This window comes from Pituophis catenifer, unplaced genomic scaffold (assembly GCF_029215685.1).
Source record: "Pituophis catenifer annectens isolate HBS135680 unplaced genomic scaffold, rPitCat1.0.hap2 SCAF_1, whole genome shotgun sequence".
In the NCBI taxonomy this organism is placed as follows: Eukaryota; Metazoa; Chordata; class Lepidosauria; order Squamata; family Colubridae; genus Pituophis; species Pituophis catenifer.
Window position 1 is genome coordinate 187,292,597 of NW_027256881.1, and position 22,529 is coordinate 187,315,125.

Consider the following 22,529-nt stretch of genomic DNA (forward strand, 5'->3'; position numbering starts at 1 on the left):
AACATTTCCCCACTCAGTTTTTAAAATTCAACATATAGACAGAAGGTTCCGTAAGATCTGTCTGATTATTAGCATTGTATTGTTTAAATGCTATATTAATTAAATGTCGCAGCACGTTTGATTGAAAATAAATCGTTTAACTCTTGATTATGTTAAGAATTCCACATGGAGAGGATCTCAGATTGATGCCATCTGTTTTGTATTTATTTATGGTTAGTGCTAAACCAACATAGGCAGATTTTCTACATACTAAAGTGCACATAATCAAAATTGGAATTACATGAAGGATATCTCAAGGGGAAAGCAAAAAAAAAAAAGGGCATGAGAGCGGAAATCAGTTGTTTATTATTTTTTGTTATCCAACTTCTTTGGCAAGGTTAAAAAATTAACTCCTTGTGTGCTTTTCTGAGAGAAAACGTCTTATAACAGGTACTTTATAGCATGTGGTAATTGATAGTTTCTTATTTTAGCTTCTTTTTCTTACAAAGAATAATCTTGATCATATGTGCACAAAATGCTGAAAATTTTGATATTCACATTTTATAGCTAGTGAACAAAAACTGAGACCACAGTTGGGATACTGCATCCAGTTTTGATCACCATATTATAAAAACGATGTAGAGACTCTGGAAAGAGCACAGAGAAGAGCAACAAAAATGATTAAGGGGCTGGACATTAAATATATACGAAAAACAGTTGCAGGAATTGGGTATGTCTGGTTTAATGAAAAGAAGGACTAGGGGTGACATGATAGCATTGTTCCAATATTGGGGGGTTCCTACAAGGAACGATGTTTGGAAACTAACCAAGGAGAGAAGCAATCTAGAACTAAAGAAAAAATTCCTAATGGTAAGGGCAACCAACCAATAGAATAGCTTGCCTTCAGAAGTTGTTAGTGCTTCATCCCTAGAGGCTTTCAAAAAGAGACTGGGCAACCATTTGTTTGAAATGTTATAGGATCTCCTTCTTGAGCAGGGGTTTGGACTAGAAGATCTCCGAGGTATCTTCCAACTTTATTATTCTATGTCCTATGTTCTATGATTTGCTTAAAATTACCCAAGTAACTGATGGTGAATTTGACTCCGTAGATATTTTACTTTATCTACCATAACTACGGTAATAGAGTTAGCTAAACAAATAGCACCTTATTCTCCCTTATGACTAAGACTTAATCTTAGCCAACCATAGAAAATTATTAAGAGTATTATATGAAGTAGCCAGAAATCATTAAAAATAACACTTTTTCGAACCATTAAAACCTGTATGCAACCCTAACAGAGAAATTTACTTATAAGTTTGACATGGCCTGATTTTACACTCCCATCTCTAAATCTCTGAGTACAGAGAAAATGTTTTGGCAGGTACCACCAACATAATACAAAGAAGAACATATCCCCAAGAAATGCTAAAGGGCCTAAGCAACCCCTTTGGGATACATTTGAGTCAATCATATTGATGTCCAAAATAGGTAGTGATACAGATGACAACTTTTTTTTTCATTCCAAGCCTTTCCTGTTCTCCAGACTTATTTGCCTATCCCTTATATCAGAGGTCTTCAAACTTGGCAACTTTAAGACTTGTGGACTTCAACTCCCAGAATTCTCCAGCATAGCTTGTTGGAGAATTCTGGGAGTTGAAATCCACAAGTCTTAAAGCTGCCAAGTTTGGGGACCCCTGCCTTATATTGACCACAGAGATTTTTCTAGCTGCCGTGAAAATGGCCAAATTAAAATCCATAGATGCATTATAGCATGATGAATTAAGACAAAGTAAGTAAATAATAATTTCACAAACACTCCTTGTTTATGAACTTGAATTTTTGTGTACTGTATAGGCTTTGAAATGATTTGAGCATTCCAACATCTGTAATTTTAGATTGGAAAATTTGTAGTGTAGCTGAGTTTCTATGATCTCTGGAAAAAAAAATAAAACGAAACCAACAACTCAAACCAAACCAAACCACAATTTGTCCTTTGGTTGTCAAAGACTTTGCAAGAAGAAACTCTAGGAACTGTGGGTGGATGTGGCAGGAAGCTGCCAGTTATAACCCAAAGAACAGCTCCCTTATTTTCAAAAATAGAAATGCAACGTGGCACAAAGACCTATTGTGCCTTGAAGTTGGATATACTGCTAAATGGATAGACAATCTGAATAATAATAATTACTGGTTTGGTTCTGCAACCCAACAAGACAGACACAGACTTCAGAGGATAATTAGAACTGCAGAAAAAACAATTACTACCAACTCGCCTTCCACTGAGGACCTGTATACTGCATGAGTCAAAAAGAGGGCTGTGAAACTATCTACAGACCCCTCACATCCTAGACATAAACTGTTTCAACTCCTATCCTCAAAGCGATGCAATACAGCACTGCGCACCAGAACAACTAGAGACAAGAACAGTTTTTTCCTGAATGCCATCACTCTGCTAAACAAACAATTCCCTCAACACTGTCAAACTAGTTACTAAGTCTGCATTACTATTAATCTTCTCATCGTTCCTATCACCCATCTCCTCCCACTTATGACTGTATGACTGTAACCTTGTTGCTGGTATCCTTACAATTTATATTGACTGTTTCCTAATATGATTTGATTGCTTATTTGTTCCCTATGACTATCATTAAGTGTTGTACCTTATGATTCTTGACGAATGTATCTTTTATGTACACTGAGATCATATGCACCAAGACAATTCCTTGTGTGTTCAATCACTTGGCCAATAAAGAATTCTATTCTATTCTATTCTATTCTATTCTATTCTATTCTATTCTATTCTATTCTATTCTATTCTATTCTATTCTATTCTATTCTATTCTATTCTATTCTATTCTCTAAAAGGTTTATTATACATGATGGAGCAAGATTGAGAACTGGTGTACTAAACAGTTTCTTAAGAATTACAAATTGTGAAATGCAAAGACACATTTATATTAAAGACAAAGTATCCTTAAACATTTATTATAATATGTATATAATTATTTCTCCTTAGAAAAAAAGTTCATTGAAAAGCTATTGTGTAAGTTCAGGCATGGCAGTACTTTTCACTGATATCTGAAATGTAGTGCTGATTAAAAAACAAAGAGAGTTATTTGCTAATTTGTAAGAATTGATTTACCATCTGATCAGTTCACTTTGCTAATTTGCTGAAATGAATTACTTCATTACTTCATTCAGAAGTACCATAATGAAAAATGAACACATTGGTCTATAAAATGTATTCATTTCATCTCATTAAGATGAAGCTGGTATTATACGATTGTATATATTATGTGTAATTGTGCATTTATCAGGCACACAAATATCAAGCTAATATTACACTTATCTATTGGGTTTTAATATTAGCTTGTTATTTGTGTGCCTGCATTAGAGAATTATGATTTTCTGTACAGAAATCTTTCAGTGTGAATGATGCTATCATCTGACATCTCACAAGAAATTATACCACCCTGATAATAGATCCTGAGTTATCTATATCAGGTTTACTGGTTTATAATAATTACTCTTGGTTTTTTTCCAAACCATCGTACTATGTATCGTTCTTCATTTTTTGTCCATGATCTTTAAATAGTGGAGTAGTTATATTTTGCCTCATATACATGACATCTGCCATTCTGGCCCAATAGAATATCTTTTTCAATTTTAATTCCACCTGAGATGGTAGATAAAAAGGAGAGAGATGTTATAGCTCATGGGGCATCTTTTTAAATAGAAAACAGAGTCACTGTCCAAGTGACAAAAAGATTTTGTTCCTTTTTTCCATTTGTCCTCTTTCAAAGTTATTTCTCACTTCATGAATGGGACACCTTTGAAGCAGAGATAATTTTCAGTGGACTATAGAACCAAACATGCAGAGACCATATATCCAAAACTGCTCAGTTATCAGGTAGCAAGACGTCTTGGCCCAGGCCTGCTTGATTGAAAGTTTCTAAAAGTTATTTTATGATGCGATTTGTCCCAGACTCAAATTGGGACCTAAGATTCCGCCATTGAGAAACCATCACAACTCTGAGACTTGATTTTTCTTCTTTGCTATAAAGCAATACAGATTTTTTTGAGGGGGAAAGTACAAAACTTTGAAGACAAAATGTGCAAGAAAAATATAGCAGCCAAAATATAACAGTCACCCCCTTCCAAATGCATGGCATGACAAATAACTGCACGGCATAACAAATTCGAACTGTAAGTTCGAACCTCACCAGGCTCAAGGTTGACTCAGCCTTCCATCCTTTCTAAGGTAGGTAAATTGAGGACCCAGTTTGTGGGGGCAATAAGCTGACTTTGTATAAATATACAAAAGTATGAAGGCTATTGCTTAATGCATTGTAAGCTGCCCTGAGTCTCCAGAGAAGAGCGGCATATAAATCAAATTAAAAAAAAAAAAGCACAATGTCTGGAGAAAATAATAGTTGATTTGATAACAAAAGTCATGTGCATCAAGTAAAAAAAAAAAAAGGTAAAGGAGTCCCTGTGTTCCCCTGAGGATTTTACTCTACTAGTTGTTGCCGATTATAGGGGGCGATGCTCATCTCCATTTCAAGGCCATTGAGCCAGCACTGCCTAAAGACATTCCCTTGGTCATGTAGCCAACATGACATCGCAAAGTGCTGTTGCCTTCACACCAAAGTGGTACCTATGTATCTACTTGCATTTGCATGCTTTTGAACTGCCAGGTGGGCAGGAGCTGGAATGAGGATGGGAGCTCACCCATCACGTAGACCTTGGGTCTAGAACCTGGGCTGCCAGTTTTCCAGCTGACAGCCCAGCATCTTAACTTCTGAGCCTCCGCCCTGCCCATATGCATCAAATACATGTCTATAATTGTGCTACCACATTAAAAAGGCCTCTCTCCTATAACTATGTATTGCACTTGATTTAGTAGGGTCCTTTGGAGAAAATCCTTAGAAAACGATGACAGGATATATATTTTGTCTTCCAAAAATAATTATATTAGCCAAATAGTCAATGTATCTTCTCTGTATCTTCGCTCTCAATTCCCATTTTTCATCAGAGATACGATGAACAAGCAGGGAAATCCACAATTCAGTCTATCAGTTGTGATTCACAGGAAGGCCATGTGGGTCCTTGAAGGCAAGGTTCCTCTGAATACCAGTTGCTGATGATGAACATCACAGAAAGACCATAATCTCCTCATCAGTTCTTAAGAACTTTTGGAAGTCCATTCCAGATCAGCAAGATCTTGGTTTAAGCAGCAGGGTCATCTTAGAGCAACCTGACCAAATAATTTGTTCCACATATATTAAAAGTATTTTCTGAAACTCTTTGTGATACCACAATATTCTCTTATGCTGGCTCATCTCAACTTTTGTAGGACTACAATCTGTTCTTTTCTGTTAAGCTTGAAGCTATGCCGATTTTCTTTTAGGATGAATAAAACTTGTTTGCATGACATCGGTAGATATCACATTTCGATACTGATATAATTTCTTCCACCCATATGATGGAATTTCATCAGAATTCCCTTTGTGCTTACTAATTACTAAAAACTTGTCTATGATAACCCATAATAAAGGTAAAGATTCTCTTGAGCTGAACTGACTATACTGACAGATCCATGTAGTTTTCTTGCAAGATACAAAAACTGTTTGCTACTGCCTTCTTCTAAAATATCTTCTCAACTTCCTCAGTTATTCCTTGGAGGTCTCCCATTCAAATGGCAAACAAGTCTGACCCTGTTCAGTTTTTTCAAACTGCTGAAAAATTACAAAAGAGAGAGAGAGAGAGAGAGAGAGAGAGAGAGAGAGAGAGAGAGAGAGAGAAGTGCAGAATGAATAGAATGGAATGGAATGGAATGGAATAGAATAGAATAGAATAGAATAGAATAGAATAGAATAGAATAGAATAGAATAGGAAGGAGGTCTTCTAGTCCAGCCCTCTGGTCAAGCAGGAGAACCTATACTATTTTAGATAAGTGACTGTCTAGTCTCTTCTTAAAAATCTCCAGTGATGGAGCGCTTGCAAGCTGTTCCACCGGTTAATTGTCGTCACTGTTAGGAAGTTTCTCCTTAATTCCAGGTTGCTTCTCTCTTTGATTAGTTTCCAAGCATTGTTTCTTGCCCTGCCCTCCGATGCTTTGGAGAATAATTTAACTCCTTTGTGGCAGCCCCTGAAATACTGGAATACTGCTATCATGTCACCCCTAATTTTTCTTTTGTTTAGACTAGCCAAACCCACATTCCGCAGCTGTTCTTCATATGTCTTAGTCTCCAGGTCTTTGATCATCTTTTCTGAACTTTTTTCAAAGTCTCAACATCTTTTTTATAGTATGGTGACCAAAATTGGTTGCAGTATTTCAGGTGTCACCTTACTAGTGTTTTATAAAGCGGTACTAATACTTCACATGATCTTGATTCTATGCCTCTGTTTATACAACCCAGGATTATATTAACCTTTTTGTCTGCTGCTGCACACTGCTGGCTCATATTCAAGTGAACATCCAATAGGACTCCAACGTCCCTTTCACAGTTACTGTTTTTGAGCCAGGTCTTGCCTAATCTGTACTTATACCTTTGATTTTTCCTGCCTAAATGTAAAACTTTGCTTTTCTCCACATTGAAATTCATTTTGTTGGATAGGGCTTATTGTTCAAGTTTGTCAAGATCTTTTTGGATCCTGAGCTTGTCTTCAGGGGTGGTGGCTATTTCTGCCAGTAGTTTTTAAATCAGATAGGTCTGACTGAATTTGCTACTCTTGACTATTGGATACTGTTGTAATATATGTGCTGCTCCAAGGAATATGACTTTTTGTAATTGAGGTGTTGAGATTCTGGCTATTCCTAGTGTGTCAATATTGAAGAAATTGTTCCTGTTTTATTTGATGGTCAACTGTATGCCCCTCTTAGGCTTAGATATTTAACATCCCCACTTAAAAGAACAGTCCACTGGGATCTCAATTGCAGATTGCCTTATTTCCTCCTTGGCTCTAATGTATACCTTGTGAGCAGAACTGCTAAGTTTTATTCAAAGCAGTTGAGCTAAGAACCCATTACTTTGAACCGATTGAGATATCCTGTAAAGGTGATGTATTTAAAACAGTGGTGGGTTGCTCCCGGTTTGGACTGGTTCTATAGAACCGGTAGGAAAACCGGCGGGAGGCTGCTCCCACCGACCCCGATGTCATCAGAGCGCATGCGAACTGGTAGTAAAGGTAGGTAGAACCCACCCCTGATTTAAAGGTGCTATAAAGCACTGTGAAGCAGTACATTACTATTGCTATTTATCTGAGCACTGATTCTTTGCATTTACCATGCAACTTTTTATTACCGTATTTTTCTTTTACCTTATTTACTCAAGAATTAGATCCTGTATTTGTATTTTATTTTTTTGATACGATCCTAAGACTAATCAATTAACTCCTCTTCCTCCTCCTAGTGTGTCCAAGTGCTTGTCCAGATCTTCTGGTAGGACACCAAGCACTACTAGTACCGCTATATTATTTTCTTTTTCTAAGTTTGCATGAAGAAATCATCACTTTCAAAGCACTTTACCCATCTTTAGTGCAAACTTCAATTAAACCTGGCCAGGAGAAATGAGAACGAGTAATGTTTTTGCAATTGTAAACCAGACTATTCCTTCTCAATTATTGTACAGACATCTGTTCTTCAGTTTATTCTGTGTTTGCATGAAAGATATATATGTGTGTATATATATATGTGCAAGCATACGTACACATGCAAGCATATACTTGCACACATACCTTTTTTGTTGTCCAAAATAATGTTTACTCAGGCTTTTCCAAGCATATCATTCCTTGAGTGAGAACTTGCTAGTAAGAATAATTTCTGCCAATTTTGAGAGCACTAAAAAGAGGATGCTTACTTCAGAAAAGCTGACACAGCTTTACCTATAAAATAACAGCCCAAGACATCTGTTTTCCATTGGCTTGTTGTATCTTTACTGCACAATCGAGATCATGATGTTATTTTTTGTTCCTCTCACATATGGCAAATGCTTTAATTTCTATAATGCTCAGTAATTGCAGAGCTCTTGACTGAGAAAGTATGAAAAGACCATGTGTCTCAATACTCTACCTTGCACCAAACCTTGTGCGTATGGAAAATTGGACAAGAATTCTGCTAGCATTCCCCAAAGTGTTTTCTCAAGTAATTCAGTCTCAGGAAGTCTGTATTATGTATTTACATTGAATTGCATTGTTTGAATCGACACATTTATATATTATCCTTCAGTTTATGAATGCTGGGATAGTTCAGAAGAAACACCCTGAATGTTTTCCATTACTAATTTGGTTCTAAAGAAGCTCTTTTTGGAGGAAATTTCATGACAGGATACCATGGAAAGAAAATTTGAAAAGTTTAAATGTTATGCTGCTAATGAAATATAATAAACTTTGGTTTAGACTTGAATAGTCCATCAGTTCCTTTTCCTCCAAAAGCAGAATAGATAACTTCTAGTGGCTTATTCTCCTTGACCCGTTTCTTATTTTCTAGGTAATATTTGGGTTGTGCTCTCAAAAGAAAAGCTTTATTTTAGGGCCAGGATATAAGAAAAGCTACAGCAAGCAGCTGCATTATCCATCATAACTGACTTACCAATTGTTAGCAAAAGGTGTTCCAAGTTCTACTCACTCATCCCAGTGAGTTAACCATATGGCTGAAGAAGTTCTCTGTAGGCTTTTACTCTGTATGAAATGCATCCAGTTGTTCCTATAATGGCTTTCAGAACCTGATGCTTCCTATCATTCTTGGAATTCATAACTCACACATTCAAGTCACCTGGAGATCATTTTACACATCGAAGGTGCCACAAACTGTTTCTCACAATCTCTCTGAACTGAAGCTCCCATGTTGGAAGTACATTGCTGTAGTTAGAATGGCCATCTTGTCCAATTGCCAGATTTAGCTTTGAATCTGAGAGATCAAGTGTTGCCTTCAATCATGGGATTTCAGTTATATTAGCTCTATATGTTAAACGTTACCTATAGAGCTTCATTAAAAAATGTATACAAAGCAAGTTGTTAAAATTCTTTTTTTAAATACATCTATTAAAAGGGCAGTAGGGAATTAAAGAAATTCTACTCACAGATCCTGCTTGGAAAATCTTCCTACTGATGGATATATGATGAGATAAACTCTAGAAGATTAAAATTAGGCTTACTTGGGGAAAAAAAGTTATAGTGGGTGTAATTCAGGGGTGGGTTCTAAATTTTTTTACTACCGGTTCTGTGGGCGTGGCTTATTTTGTGGGCATGGCTTTGGGGGGGTAATGTGACTGGGTGGGCGTGGCCAACTTTTTTTTTTTAACTTTTAAAAGCATTATTTCTACAACCTTAAGAGGTTGCAGAAAAAATGCTTTTAGAAGCCTCTGATGATCAGGCAAGTCAGCTGGGATTGCCAGAGGCTTTTAAAGGGATTTTTTCCCCTACAATCTCTTCGGCTGAAGAGGTTTCAGGAAAACATGCTTTTAGAAGCTTCTGACGATCAGGCAAATTTGTTGGGATGGCCAGAAGCTTTTAAAGGGATTTTTTTTCCTACAATCTCTTCGGCTGAAGAGGTTACAGAAAAAATGTTTTCAGAAGCCTCTGAAGATCCCAGCTGAGCCGCACGATCATCAGAGGATTTTTTAAAACTTTTAAAAGCATTTTTTTCAGCCGAAGAGGTTGTAAAAAAAAGCTTTTAAAAGTATGAGGTGGGCGGGGTAAGCGAGCAGGCGACTGGGCTGGGGACCGGTTCGGGGGTGTGGCCAGGCAATGTTATTACCGGTTCTCCGAACTACTAATTTTTTTTACTACCAGTTCTTGTGAACCAGTGCGAACCAGGAACAACCCACCACTGGTGTAATTATAGCAGCACCAAGCTCTTTGAAGATTACTTACACCTGGGGTGTCAAACTCGCATCGTCATGGTGGCATCACATGATGTATCGGGGCTTTTTTCCCCTTCACTAAACTGAGTGTGGGTGTGGCCAGCGTGTGATGCATCTGGCCCGCGGGGCAGGAGTTGACAGCCTGACTTACACAGAGTTTTTGGAATAGTTGTGCCACATCAGTCACTTCCCAAAGTTTAGAAAGTAAGTGCAACTCCTATCTGGTATTAAATTGACCTAGAAAATGTTTCTACAGAATTATAATTTTTTTTTTTAAAAAATGGAAATTTTCCAAAAGCAAGGAATTTACCCTGATACACTTATCCTTAGTATGGAACCCTGTTCACTTTTTCATCTAGCCATTACTATAGAAAAAATGCTTTCTGTGGAATGGTAATTGATGATAGATGAATGTAAAGCAGATTGGGAGTGGATAATTACTGCGAAATTATTAAGCGCATAGCCATTCTAAACTAAGATAAAGCTATTTCATGTAGAGATTTATGCATTGGAAAAGTTCATAGTGCCATTAGACCCAAAGCAAGGAGTCACATCAAAAAATAAAATGGGCATTATTTCTGTTTCCTAGAAATCATAATCCTAGAAGAAAAGCAATAATAAACCTGTATTGAAAATCATTTGAGAAGTCTGCAGTTATAAAATGACTCTAGGGCAAGTTATGCAATTCTTTTGTTTATTTTAAAGTACTCATGCCCTTGATTTTATTAGTTTCAGCATTTTTATCTTAGTAAGTTCTCTTAGGAAATATTGTGTTGGCAAGTCAGTGAAAGGTTTGTAACTGACCAGAAAGCATTCTAAATTCTAGCATCTATTACAATGCAAGAGAAATTGAGTGTTTGATTTTCTTGAATTATACTTATATTCTAGGTTAAGCCAAAATCAGATGGTTTTGCAAACTGAACTGAATGATGCTGGTTGCAGGAATTTGTTCTGATTTCCAAAACAGAACTAAACCTTGCCGATCTATTTGTGATCATCCAAGATTCTACCAATCTGTCTTCCGCCTACTCCTGTATTAAGAGTACTGAGAAAACATCAGATTAATTAAAATTACCCACCTCCAAAGCATTAAAATGGCGAAAAGGGTGATGAAATATGGTGGAGAAAACACTGCCTCTGGCAACTGTGGTACTACAGTAGAGCAAACAGAATGGTGTGATTACAGTACACTTACCAGCGATATCACCAGAGGGGGTTGCAGCAGGTTCTTACCAGTTCTGGAGAACTGGTAGTATAAATTCTGACTGGCCCTGCCCCCATCTATTCTCTGCCTCTCAAGACCCAGCTGATTGGGAGGAAATGGGGATTTTTCAGTAACCTTCCCCTGGAGTGAGGAGGGAATGGAGATTTTACAGTATCCTTGCCCCAGAGTTGGGTGGGAATGAAGATTTTACAGTATTCTTCCCCTGCCACGCCCACCAAGCCACATCCATCAAGCCATGCCACACCTACCAAGCCACACCCACAGAACTGGTAGTAAAAAAATGTGAAACCCACCACTGGATATCATATTTATCAACCACCACTGACAATGATCTCTTTGGTGTTTAGTGAAGAGGATATCACATCTCCATGAATCATCAGAGTGATTAATTGTTTTAACATTTTGCATTGATTACTCTGAGCTGTATATATGGTGCAAACTGTAGGTAAATGGTTTGAGCATGAAAGGAAAAGTACTTTGTGCTTTGAGCAACAAATGCAACTAAGAACTAGGCTGTATCATTATATTGTACACATGATTTAATAGTTTATTGGACCATGTGTACAAGACAGTTAAGGGGTGTCCAACCTTGGCAACTTTAAGACTTATGGACTTCAGCTTTCAGAATTCCTGGACCAGTATGGGTTAGGTTTAGAGTTAGGGTAGAGAATGCTGCTTGGGGAATTCTGGGAGTTGAAATCCACAAGTCTTAAAATTGCCATGGTTGGACATTCCTGGTTGAGGTATTATTCTCATCCACTTTTGGTTCCATAGCACTTTTTACAAAATTGCATTTGTTTTCAATATTTATATTTTTAATTGGAAATATACAATCTAGCATTTCATAGATGAAAGAAGGACACTTGTATTATTATAACATCTCTGTCTTTACTTCCTGGAGCTTATACTAATTTACTGCATTTTAAAAAAGATTCTCCTCTATGTGCATTTTGCTATAATTATTTACTATGCAGCAATCTTTCTTGCCCCAATTTAGGTTTGTCATAAGGCTGAACAAAAGTGGCCTCAAAAAGTTCTCCAAGTTATTTTTGGGTGGAGTTCATCGAGTATTCCTGAGCATTTTTCAACAGTTTATGGTGTGTATTAAAACATTTCTGAGAAAATTTGGCAAATTTAGCATTAAATTAAATTTTATTATTAGAGCATTGGAAAAGAGATGAGAACTGAAATGAATAGAGTCCAAGCTGACCACTTTCCACAATATTAAAAGAGCATTTAACAATATTAACATTGGCTCTGCAGTTGCACAAAGAAGCTATCCTCACAGAATATAACTTCAAAAACTCCATTTTGCCAAATATGCTTCAAGAAATGATCAGAATTTCCTAGGATAGTTTTCCTAAATCTGATTTTAAAGGCAATTGGCTGTTTAATATTTTAATTTATTATGTATTTGATGTTCTACATAAAGCTTTGGTATGTGATTATAGAGCAAATTTGATACTTGATTGAAACATATCTAATGTCTTTCAGATATTTTGGGTTTCCCTAAAACTGGAAGTTTAGGGAGCTGTAAAACCAATGCATTTTAAGGGTAAGGTTTCATTAACAGATAAAAAAATCTTGAAAAATGAAGACTTCAAACATTGATAAGAAAATATTTACACAGGGGCAGGTTTCAAAACCTATTGCTACTGGTTCACTCGTGGGTGTGTGCGTGACACTTCTGCACATGCGCAGAAGTGTCTGGGAGGGTGGGCGGAGCCTCCCACCACTATTGGTTTTCCCGATCTCGGGCGAACCAGTAGCAACCCACCATTGCCTTTACAAGATTTCAGTATGATCTTAAAGAAACCATGGTTAAAAACACACACAACCTCAACTGGTCCTTGCATATTTGAATTGAAGATTGATTCTAGTAAATAAACTTTAGGAGAATAAAACTTCCTTTGTAATGACTGAATGCTAACCGTAAATCTGTAAACCGTAAATCCTTTATCACAAATGGATGTTATTCAATTGAGCATTGGTGTAACCTTCTGTGTTTATATAGTTAACTACAGTAGTTACACTGGGTAATATTTTTCATACCTTGTTATCTTGGTTCATTTTTATCCTCAATACCTCACTCTGGAATGTCAAAGGTCTGTTTCTTGTCAACTTGAAAGCTAAACTAGGTAACTGGGATGCGGGCAAAGCCGAATAGGAACTAGAAACAGAAGGATTCCCCCCACCCGCCCACCTCTTGGACTCCTTGCAGCTTTTCTTGCTGGCCATTCTTTTGAATTTCCCCCAGAACCAGCATTGCAATAGATGAGTAATTTTGCTACACAGTCAGCCAGTTATCTGCAGAGCTTTCCAGGAAGAGAAGGTCAATGTCAATGTTTCTCTAAAAAACATTTTACTTTTAAATCTTTTCCAGAACAGGAACTTTTGAACATAGAATTTTATTTTCAAAATGTTCTTGCAATTTGCCTAAAATCAATGACTCTTCCTTCCTTCCTTCCTTCCTTCCTTCCTTCCTTCCTTCCTTCCTTCCTTCCTTCCTTCCTTCTTTCCTTCCTTCCTTCCTTCCTCCGTCCCTCCCTCCCTCCCTCCCTCCCTCCTTTGTATGATCAATAATTTTTTTCTATTGATTTACTTACCAACAATTCTTCCTCCCTCCCTCCCTCCCTTCCAGATATCTGAAAAAGGAAGCAGTTTATTTCATAATTTTATTGTAACATTAGAATGTATTAATCTTTGAGAGAAGTGAATGATGGTAAGATAAACAAGATCTATAACAAAACACTCTTCCCACATTGGCAAACTGCTTTAATCTCCTTTACTGGTGCTTTGTTCTGCTGGGCCTACCTATTATAGGGCTTGGAAGACAAGATGTATGCTTGGGAATGAAGAGGATTGGATGCATAAATAAATGTTTGTTTGTTTGTTTTATTAGATTTATATACCGCCCTACTCCCGAAGGACTCAGGGCGGGGAACAGTCACAAAATAAAATACATAAATACAAAATTTAAAAGCAGAAATAAAACCAGATTAAACAATTTAGCCCGAGACAAATTTAAAACATCCCAATAATTTAAAAACAGATTTAAAATTTTCGATTTAAAAGAAATAGAAAATGGGCACATTGAATAAAGAATAAAGAATTTACCCATATCTGAAACTGATGTGTTGGCAGTTATACATATTGGGATATGGTTGGGATACAGGCAGTCCTCGACTTACTACAGTTCATTTAGTGACTGTTCAAAGTTACAACGGCTCTGAAAAAAGTGACTTATCACCATTTTTCATATTTATGACCAACATCCCTGTGGTCATGTGATCAAAATTCGAATGCTTGGCAACTGGTTCATATTTATGACGGTTGCAGTGTCCTGGGGTCATGTGATCACCTTTTGTGACCTTCTGACAAGCAAAGTCAATGGGGAAGCCAGGTTCGCTTAAATAACTCTGTTTACTAACCTAACAACTGCAGTGATTAACTTAACAACTGTGTCAAGGAAGGTCATAAAGTGGAGCAAAACTCCCTTAACATACGTCTCACTTAACAACATAAATTTTGGACTCCTTTGTGGTCGGAAGTCAAGGATTACCTATATTTTATTTACTTTGCTGAGATTTTTTTTTTTGGTTAGGAAAACTGCTTTTATTTAGAGTTGCTACTTTGTTATATGATAGTTTTTAATCAAATAATCCTCAAAGCAGCCTAGTTCAAAATGTTAATTGCCTTACAACTTCATTTAATAAACTAAGTTTTTCCCTTATAATCAGCATTCTTCCCCCCCACCCACTTGTGAACTTTGGATTTCACAGCAAAACATCTTTTTTTTCTCATTTTTTTTAATTTTTAAACAAACAAAACATAAAACATCCTTCATCCATTACAATTTCAAGCAGTGTGTCAATTGGTTACAAATCCCTTGTGCTTCTTCCCCATAGTCATATTTTACTAATTATCTAATTTCTCATATTATCAACCTGATATATATCTTTATATCATTATTCTCATTTGCTGAGATATTTTATCCTCCAGCGGCAGGAACGTGAAAGGTCATTCCAATCCTTAGCCTTAAACTAGCTTTCCAAAATCAATTTTACTGAGATACCATTTGATACAAGAAAAGTAGTATTTTGGGATTTCATTCTTTCAATGTATAATCCCAGAATGTTCCATGTGTCCACCCTCCACCTCTTAAAGCAAGGGAGATGTGAAATTAAATGTAGAATATAAAGATTCTACATTCCTCATCAGGAATATGCACAAACCATTAACTAGGCAAAAGGATCTGCAACATTTTAGATTCCGAAGCAAGAAGATAACATTCCACTCAGACAGGCACTTCCTGAATTCAATGAAGTGTAAAAAGAGGTAAAGGATGCAGCATAACTAGACTTGCATGAATGTACTGTTAAAGTCAATGTCAACAAAAGTAGTTTTAATCTTCCTGTGGAGTTGCTTTCCTGATATGGTCTACTTAGTGGGGCTGACACTAAATATACTATTAAGGATCAGTGCCATGTTTTTAGAATTACAACATATATACATATAAAAAAAAACCCAATCTAAGTATCATGAAAAGGAGGGGTAATTGTTAATGGAAACAAAACCACAAGGAATTTAATTTTTATTTTCCTGCCTATGATTATAATGTTGCCCATCGCCCCAGTGCAGTTATTATCAGTGTTGGGTGTATGTGTGTTAATTTTGTCAGTAAGAACTCCTTCTCTGTATGTCTAACATCTGCCTTTTGGTGTGTGTATGTTTAGATGTTGCTGGGAACAGCTTTGTATTTCTATGTACGGTTGAAAACAGTGTCTGCTATTAATAGGGAAAATGTTATAGTTTCTAATGAGAGTATCTAAAAGCACATCTTGTTTGATTTCTTAAATTAGGCAGTCTTTGCTCCTAAATTGTGGGCTTATACAAAGCTGCACTGTTTCTTAGAAATCTGAAGGGACACTAGCATGCTTGATAGATGGCAGAAGATTTTTGGAATAGGATTTTATCTCAAGACTAAAATAGTTTATCTCCAACTATTGGCAGTAATATAGCTGTTGTTCTAAGTTAGGAGGCCTCTGAAAACTGAGTCATTTCCAGAAACATGACAAGGATTTCTAATTGTCAGCTGGGTGACAACAGTAGCGACTCTAAAATGAAAACATTGGAGGTGAAGGGGAATTCTAAAAGAAGATACCCTTTTCAGTGAAAGGGACTTCATTCTGATGCCGATCACAAATGCGTGGTCAAAAACTGGTAGTATATATTTGCCTGACTGATCCAAGCTTTGCTTCTGGCGCTAATTGGTTTAACATTGTAAGCTGCCTCAGAGTCATATCGATGTGAGATGGACAGCAAACAAATGTAATAATAAATACATAAAAAAACACTGAAGGATTTCAGCTTCTAATAAAACAAAATAGATCTCCACAATTCTACATTTTTAAATTGTACACAGATCTACTAGATGCTTGAGGCCCAAACGCAGGGCCAGATTTTACACTTCGCAGGTACTTTGTTTCTTTAATAATCTTAACAACTGCCAACTCCTCTCTAGACTGGACTCAAATGTACTGCAGCAAAGTGATATAAGTGGGTATTCTTCAGCCCTGCACTCTTGTTTGGTTCCCAGTCCTGTTTTGTAGAATCATTCAGTCCTAAAGAGTAGATTTGGGAAGGCCTGCCAGGCCATGGCGAAGGGACGTTATGCCGCCAACTGAGTCGGTCCTTTGATACTTGGATGTATTTGGCACATCAGTGTCTTCAGGCTGAAAGCTTATGCAGTACAATTGTTTTCGCTTCATTTTGAAGAAACGGGCAGTTTGATACTATGGGCTACCTACCTTTTTTTACACTAGTTCTCTTCCATCCCTCAATTATCTTGTCAATTTTGGTACCTGCTTTGCCAAGCTGTGATTGAATCGTATTACTAAAAAGCCAATGGGTTGCTCTAAGAAACTGGAATATGAACTTCCAAATGTCAGTTTCATTCACTGCTCTACAAACATGCAATTCTGTTTATATCTCTCATTAAAGAGTGCAGGCAGGCTACTTATTTTCCTCAGCATCTCCGCAATGTGGTTATTACATTTGCAGAGAAAACTTCCTTTGGCTGAAAGTCAGAGTCCAAGATGACTCCAAGTAAGTCAAGTTAGCTTCTGGCCTGTTTTTTGTTTTTGGTGCAAACATAATTTCGCATAGTTTTAGTTGGCTTCTTCTGCCCTCTCGTGGTTGTTTATTAGTACTTCCTCCCTGTAAATAATGAAAGGATTCTCTATCCTAGGAAATCAGCAAAAAAAAAAAAAAAAAAAAAAAAAGGCAGGAATACTTTTCCAGTTGTACTTGTATCGGACTCCTTACAGGAAAACAATAAAGTCACACTAATTGGTATTCAGCCTTTTTCATTGATTGAATGCATGTGTTGTTTTTCCCTTTGTATATAATATTTTAATACATTTTTGAATGATGGAGACCAGCTTTGCTAATTTTTTTTCTTCTTTGCTGCCACTATTTTTCATTTTATTATTTTTTCAGAAATAAAGATTTTTCTCCTGGCTTCCCTCATATATTTCATTCGATTTATATTTGGAATACAGAAATTAACTAATTATTAGAGATTGGTTGAGCTTATATGAGAGAATTGGCTGTTCATTTGTTGTTTCGATACCTTGGGAAATGTTAAATTCCTTCGTAGAATAGAGCCAATTTAGTGTAGTGATTAAGGTACTAGATCTGAAATCAGGAGATCTGAGTTCTAGTTCTGCCTTAGGCATGAAAGCTGGCTGAGTGACCTTGAGTCAATCATTTGCAGCTCAATTTACCTCATAGGATGATTGTTGTGGAGAAAATAGGAGAAGGAAAGAGTACTAGGTATGTTTGTCACCTTCAGTGATTTATAAAAATAATAAAGGCTCATTACTTATTGCTTGCTGTCAAAGATATTTTATTTATATATTCATTTTATTTGAAATATTTTTACAGCTTCCCATCCCACAATCCAGGCAACTCACAACCCAAAAATATAACAACTTTTATCTGCAATAAAAAAGATTGAAGTTGGGCATAAATATTAAAACTGAACCTATTAAAACCAGAAAACCAGATAAACTCCCCACATCAAATTTATCTCGCTAAGTACACTCAGATATGAGGCTAACTAGGCCATGTTGGGATGTGAATTATTAATGAACAGGGTTAGGACTGGGGAGAGAAATCCTCCTTTAGCTTGAAAGCTCTCTGAGTATCTTTGGGCTACGTACTATCTTTCCTATAGCATGAAGGTATTGAGTGGATAAATCAGAAGAGGAATTACTGACTATGCAACTTTTAGTTCAGAAAGTAAAGGGAGCTACAGTGTTAAGTAGCTTTCAAATTTCGTACTATTTTAAGATGCTATGAGAACTCTGAAAATCTCGATGTTTATTCTTCTGATGCTCCTTATTACTTTTTCTCCTCTTCATCATCATCTCGTTGTTCTTTTTTTTTAAAAAAAACTTACAATTGCATGCATGGGTAAATCAAATAAATATAATAAAATGTTAGGTTTAGGCATGGGTAGTGCTTTCAAAGGAGTACAAAGTAGTTTGGAGCTGGATTCAGAAGTTGCACTAATTGTTGTGGGTTGAACATAATTCGTTGACTAAATGAGGCATTGCCTAGATTCACACTGCAAGTCCAGCTATGGTTTGCAAATTTCACTGGCTTGATTTATGGCCAATTAACTGGTAAAATCCATCACCACAATACACGGCTATGGCAGTGAACTTAGATGATTTCAAAAGAGATTGAGATAAATTTATGGAGGGCAGGTCTATCAAAATTTGGGGCAGCAGCATCCCTGTTAATACAGTATCAGTTGCAGGGGTGAAAGAGGATTCTGAGTCTCCTTTCTGCTTGTGAGCATCTCAAGGCATTGAGTTGGCCAACGTGAGAAATAAAATGTGGGAGTATGAGAGGCTTTGGCCAAAATGAGCAGAGCTATTCTTGTGTTCTTATGTCCTAATACATTAAACCGAACTGGCTCAGTCAAAAATATGGGTTAAAGGGGTTGTTTGAACCCTGTCCCTGAGCTTTAGCTCAAGAATTCAGCCTTTGTTCCAATGCTGTTGAATTATGGTGCCATGGGGCATGGATAATGTTCATTCCACTGCTATATTTGCTTGACTATCACCAACATATTTAAACAAACAAAGCTGATTCTTGCTGGAATAGTTGAACTTGTAGCTAAGGTTCCCCTTCTGAAAGTCAAGAATATAAATGACAGCCCATCTGTCCTTTTAATTCAGTTTAGTGGGATCTTCTCTTAAAAGATTTCACTATATTAGAAAATGTTTTTGTGGCCAAATGTTACTGCAATTCTGCATAGATGACCAGAGTCTGATGTTGTTTTGGGAAGACTTGCTTAGTACGTCTCATTTTTCCTTTTTTTTTTTTTTAGTATGAAATGGATAAATGTGTAGCTTTCAAAGCTCCCAGGCTGATTTGGTCCTGCTATCTATGCCGGCAATAGTGTCATAACCACATTGGTATGCGCCTCTCCTGGTTCTAGACTGCACATCTGCCCAGTGAAATGCTTTGCATAGCTATGCTCAAGACACCTTCAATAAGTCTTCTGAGTCAGGAATATTTCCCTGTTCTTGTGTTGGAAGCATTTTTTCTTCTTCTTCACAGCAGAAATGCGATGATACTAATGTTGTTCTCTGTCCTTTCTCTTTTCTAGACTTCGAAGAAGAAGAAGAAATCGCCTGCACTCAGAATAACCAGGTGTACCTGAACAGGGACATCTGGAAACCTACAGAATGCCAGATTTGTGTGTGTGACAATGGAGCCATTCTGTGTGATGCTATTCAGTGTCTCGAAGCACTAGAATGTGAAAACCCACAAGTTCCCCCTGGAGAGTGTTGTCCTACGTGCCCAAACACAGCCCGAAATGGATTTGAAGGTTCTATCGGTAAAGTTTTTTTTAAAAAAATAACTTTCAATAGATCAGTTTGTTTTTTTAAAATCCGTACAGTCAGTGACCATTTGATACAGGGGTGAAATGCTCCCGGTTCGGACCGGCTCGGGCGAGTAGGTAGCGATGGCAGCAAGCAGTTCGGAGAACCAGTAGCAAAAATCCCTGCCCCCGCCCCCCATGACCAGCTGAGCCCGGCGATCATCAGAGCCTTTTTTTTTCTTTTAAATGGCTCTGAGAGCCCAGCTCTGACAATCCCAGCTGAGTTGCCTGGATCACCAGAGCCATGTAAAAGAAAAAAAACTTTTTTCCTTTTAAATGGCTGTGACCAGCCAAGCTCTGACGATCCCAGCTGTTGCCTCCTGATCGGTAGCAAAAATCTCTCCCCCTCCCCCCCCAGCTTGCTTACCTTAGCTGCTGGTTCGCCACACCTTGCTGTAATTCCTGCAATCAAGCCGGTAGAGAGTTGTGGACTTCAATTCCCAGAATTCCTCAGCCAGCAAAGCAAAACTGGCTGAGGAATTCTGGGAGTTGAAGTCCACAAGTCTTAAAATTGCCAAGGTTGAAGACCCCTGTTCTATTGGGTAAGTTTTTTTTCCCATTTGGGAGCTTTAAAAACAATAGTTAATTGGGGATTTTTTTAGTTGTTCTTTTTTTTAGACCTAGCCATTTAAAGTTTAGGAAGTTTTAAATTTAGCTGCTTTTATATAAAAATAAAAATAAAATAAAATAAAATAATATTTGTGCAGCTTTCTGAGATTTTGTGTGTTTCTGTAGTGTTTCACTCTAACTACACAAACACACAAAATCTCACAAAGCTGTTTATGGAATTTTGTGTGTCTAGCACAGCTGCTTTTACATTGTGGGTGAGCCTGTTGTGTTGTATTGTGTTGTGTTGTGTTGTGTTGTGTGTGTGTAAAGTGTAAAGTTGTTTTTTTGGGCTTTTTGTGGCTGTGTGAGGTTCCTGCTTGTTGCAGGGGCCATTTTGGATCTAGCACAGCTGCTTTTATATTGTGGGTGAGCCAGTTGTGTTGTGTTGTGTTTTGTAGGTTAAAAAAGGGCAAAGAAGTGACATTGACTTGGCCACACCCACCTGACCAACAAGCCACGCCCTCCCAGTCACCTTACCATTAAGCCATGCCCACTAATTAAGCCACACCCACAGAACCAGTAGCAAAATTTTTAGATTTCACCCCTGATTTGATAGTAATTGTTCTGTCCCCCTTCCTCACACAGGCAAACATAATACCAAGCACGCCTGCCAATATTTTATTAGGTAAACAGATTAGAATTCTTGGCAGACCAAGGTTTTGGCAGCAAACTGCCGAATGCCTGCCAAGACCGTTTTCACTCCCATAAAGCAGAAGAGGACTTATCTTCAATCCGTTCCAGGAGCAACAAATTATCCACGAGATAAGAGTTTAGTCAATGTTCAGTCCAAAATATATCCAAGCCGAATTTCAGAGATCACGATGTGACTTTCAGGGTTTAACTTTGAGCAATCCCACACACTTTTATTCCTGGTGGGGCATAGCTCCGTGACTCAGCTCAATCTCTGGCCCTCTCATGCCTCTTCCGTTGCTGCGCACGCTTCTCCCTCCAGCGCTGCCTGGGATCAAGCCAGAATTCATCATCCTCGCTTCCTATCAATTGGTGCTCCGATATGCTTCCTCCTGGCACATCCCAGGCTGTTCCTCCTGGCCTTCGGATAGAATCTGAGGCATTGCCAGAAAGGAGGGTCCTGGAGAGGAGTCCTTGTCAGTTCCTCCCCATCACATTCTGAGTCCTCTTCCTCTGTTAGGACAGGCTCGGGAGTTGGGGTCACAACAATAATGCCTAAGTAAAGTATGACACAAGAGAAGATCATGCGTATACTACAGCATACTGTGATCACTGATTATGAAAAAAAAAAAACCAAGAAGCTAAAAAACTAAAAGGTTATATATCAAAATGTACAAAACATTATGAAATGTTTATTGTAAATTTAGAAAGTGATCTTATTCTATTTTTTATTTATTTAAAGCATTTCCCCCCCACAACACTTTTTGTTTAAAAATGGATGGGTTTATCTTTCTAGTGTGCAAGTATTACATATATAAAGTTGCTAATTCATTTTGGTTTGGTTCTTTAACACATGCAAGTTTAATTTGTATACCTTTTCTCCTAAAATACACAGTTTTCCCCCATATTTCCTTCCCCTGATGAGCATTTCATGTATACCACATCCAAACACAAAAACATTTCTTTTAAAACCAAAGACTTGATCGTGAGAAGAGCACAGCTTAGAAGACAGTAATCAGGGGTACCAAAATCAGATTAGCTTGGTTCAAAATATAGATTGAATGAAACTTTCCAATGTTCAATAATTTTAGTACATTTTTCAACTGAAAACTGTTCCAGAACATGCAAGATACTTAAAATGCCCAGCAATGACTAAGTTTTCACTGACACCAAAATTTGAGAGGAATGGATATGCATATAGAAGTAGACTAAATTCTTCAAGCATATCTATGGGACAATATAGGCAGGACAAGAAGCAAT

At 37.3% G+C, this 22,529-nt stretch overlaps 1 protein-coding gene across 3 annotated transcripts in view; it reads left to right on the top strand.

The window, feature by feature from the left end:
• Positions 1-22,529, top strand: part of COL5A2 (collagen type V alpha 2 chain) — a 181,874-nt gene that overhangs the window by 63,190 nt on the left and 96,155 nt on the right. For all 3 annotated transcript variants that reach the window (XM_070938023.1, XM_070938874.1, XM_070939503.1), the window contains exon 2: positions 19,755-19,985. In XM_070938023.1, coding sequence (XP_070794124.1) covers positions 19,755-19,985 — 231 coding nt within the window. The remainder of the gene's footprint in view (positions 1-19,754; positions 19,986-22,529) is intronic.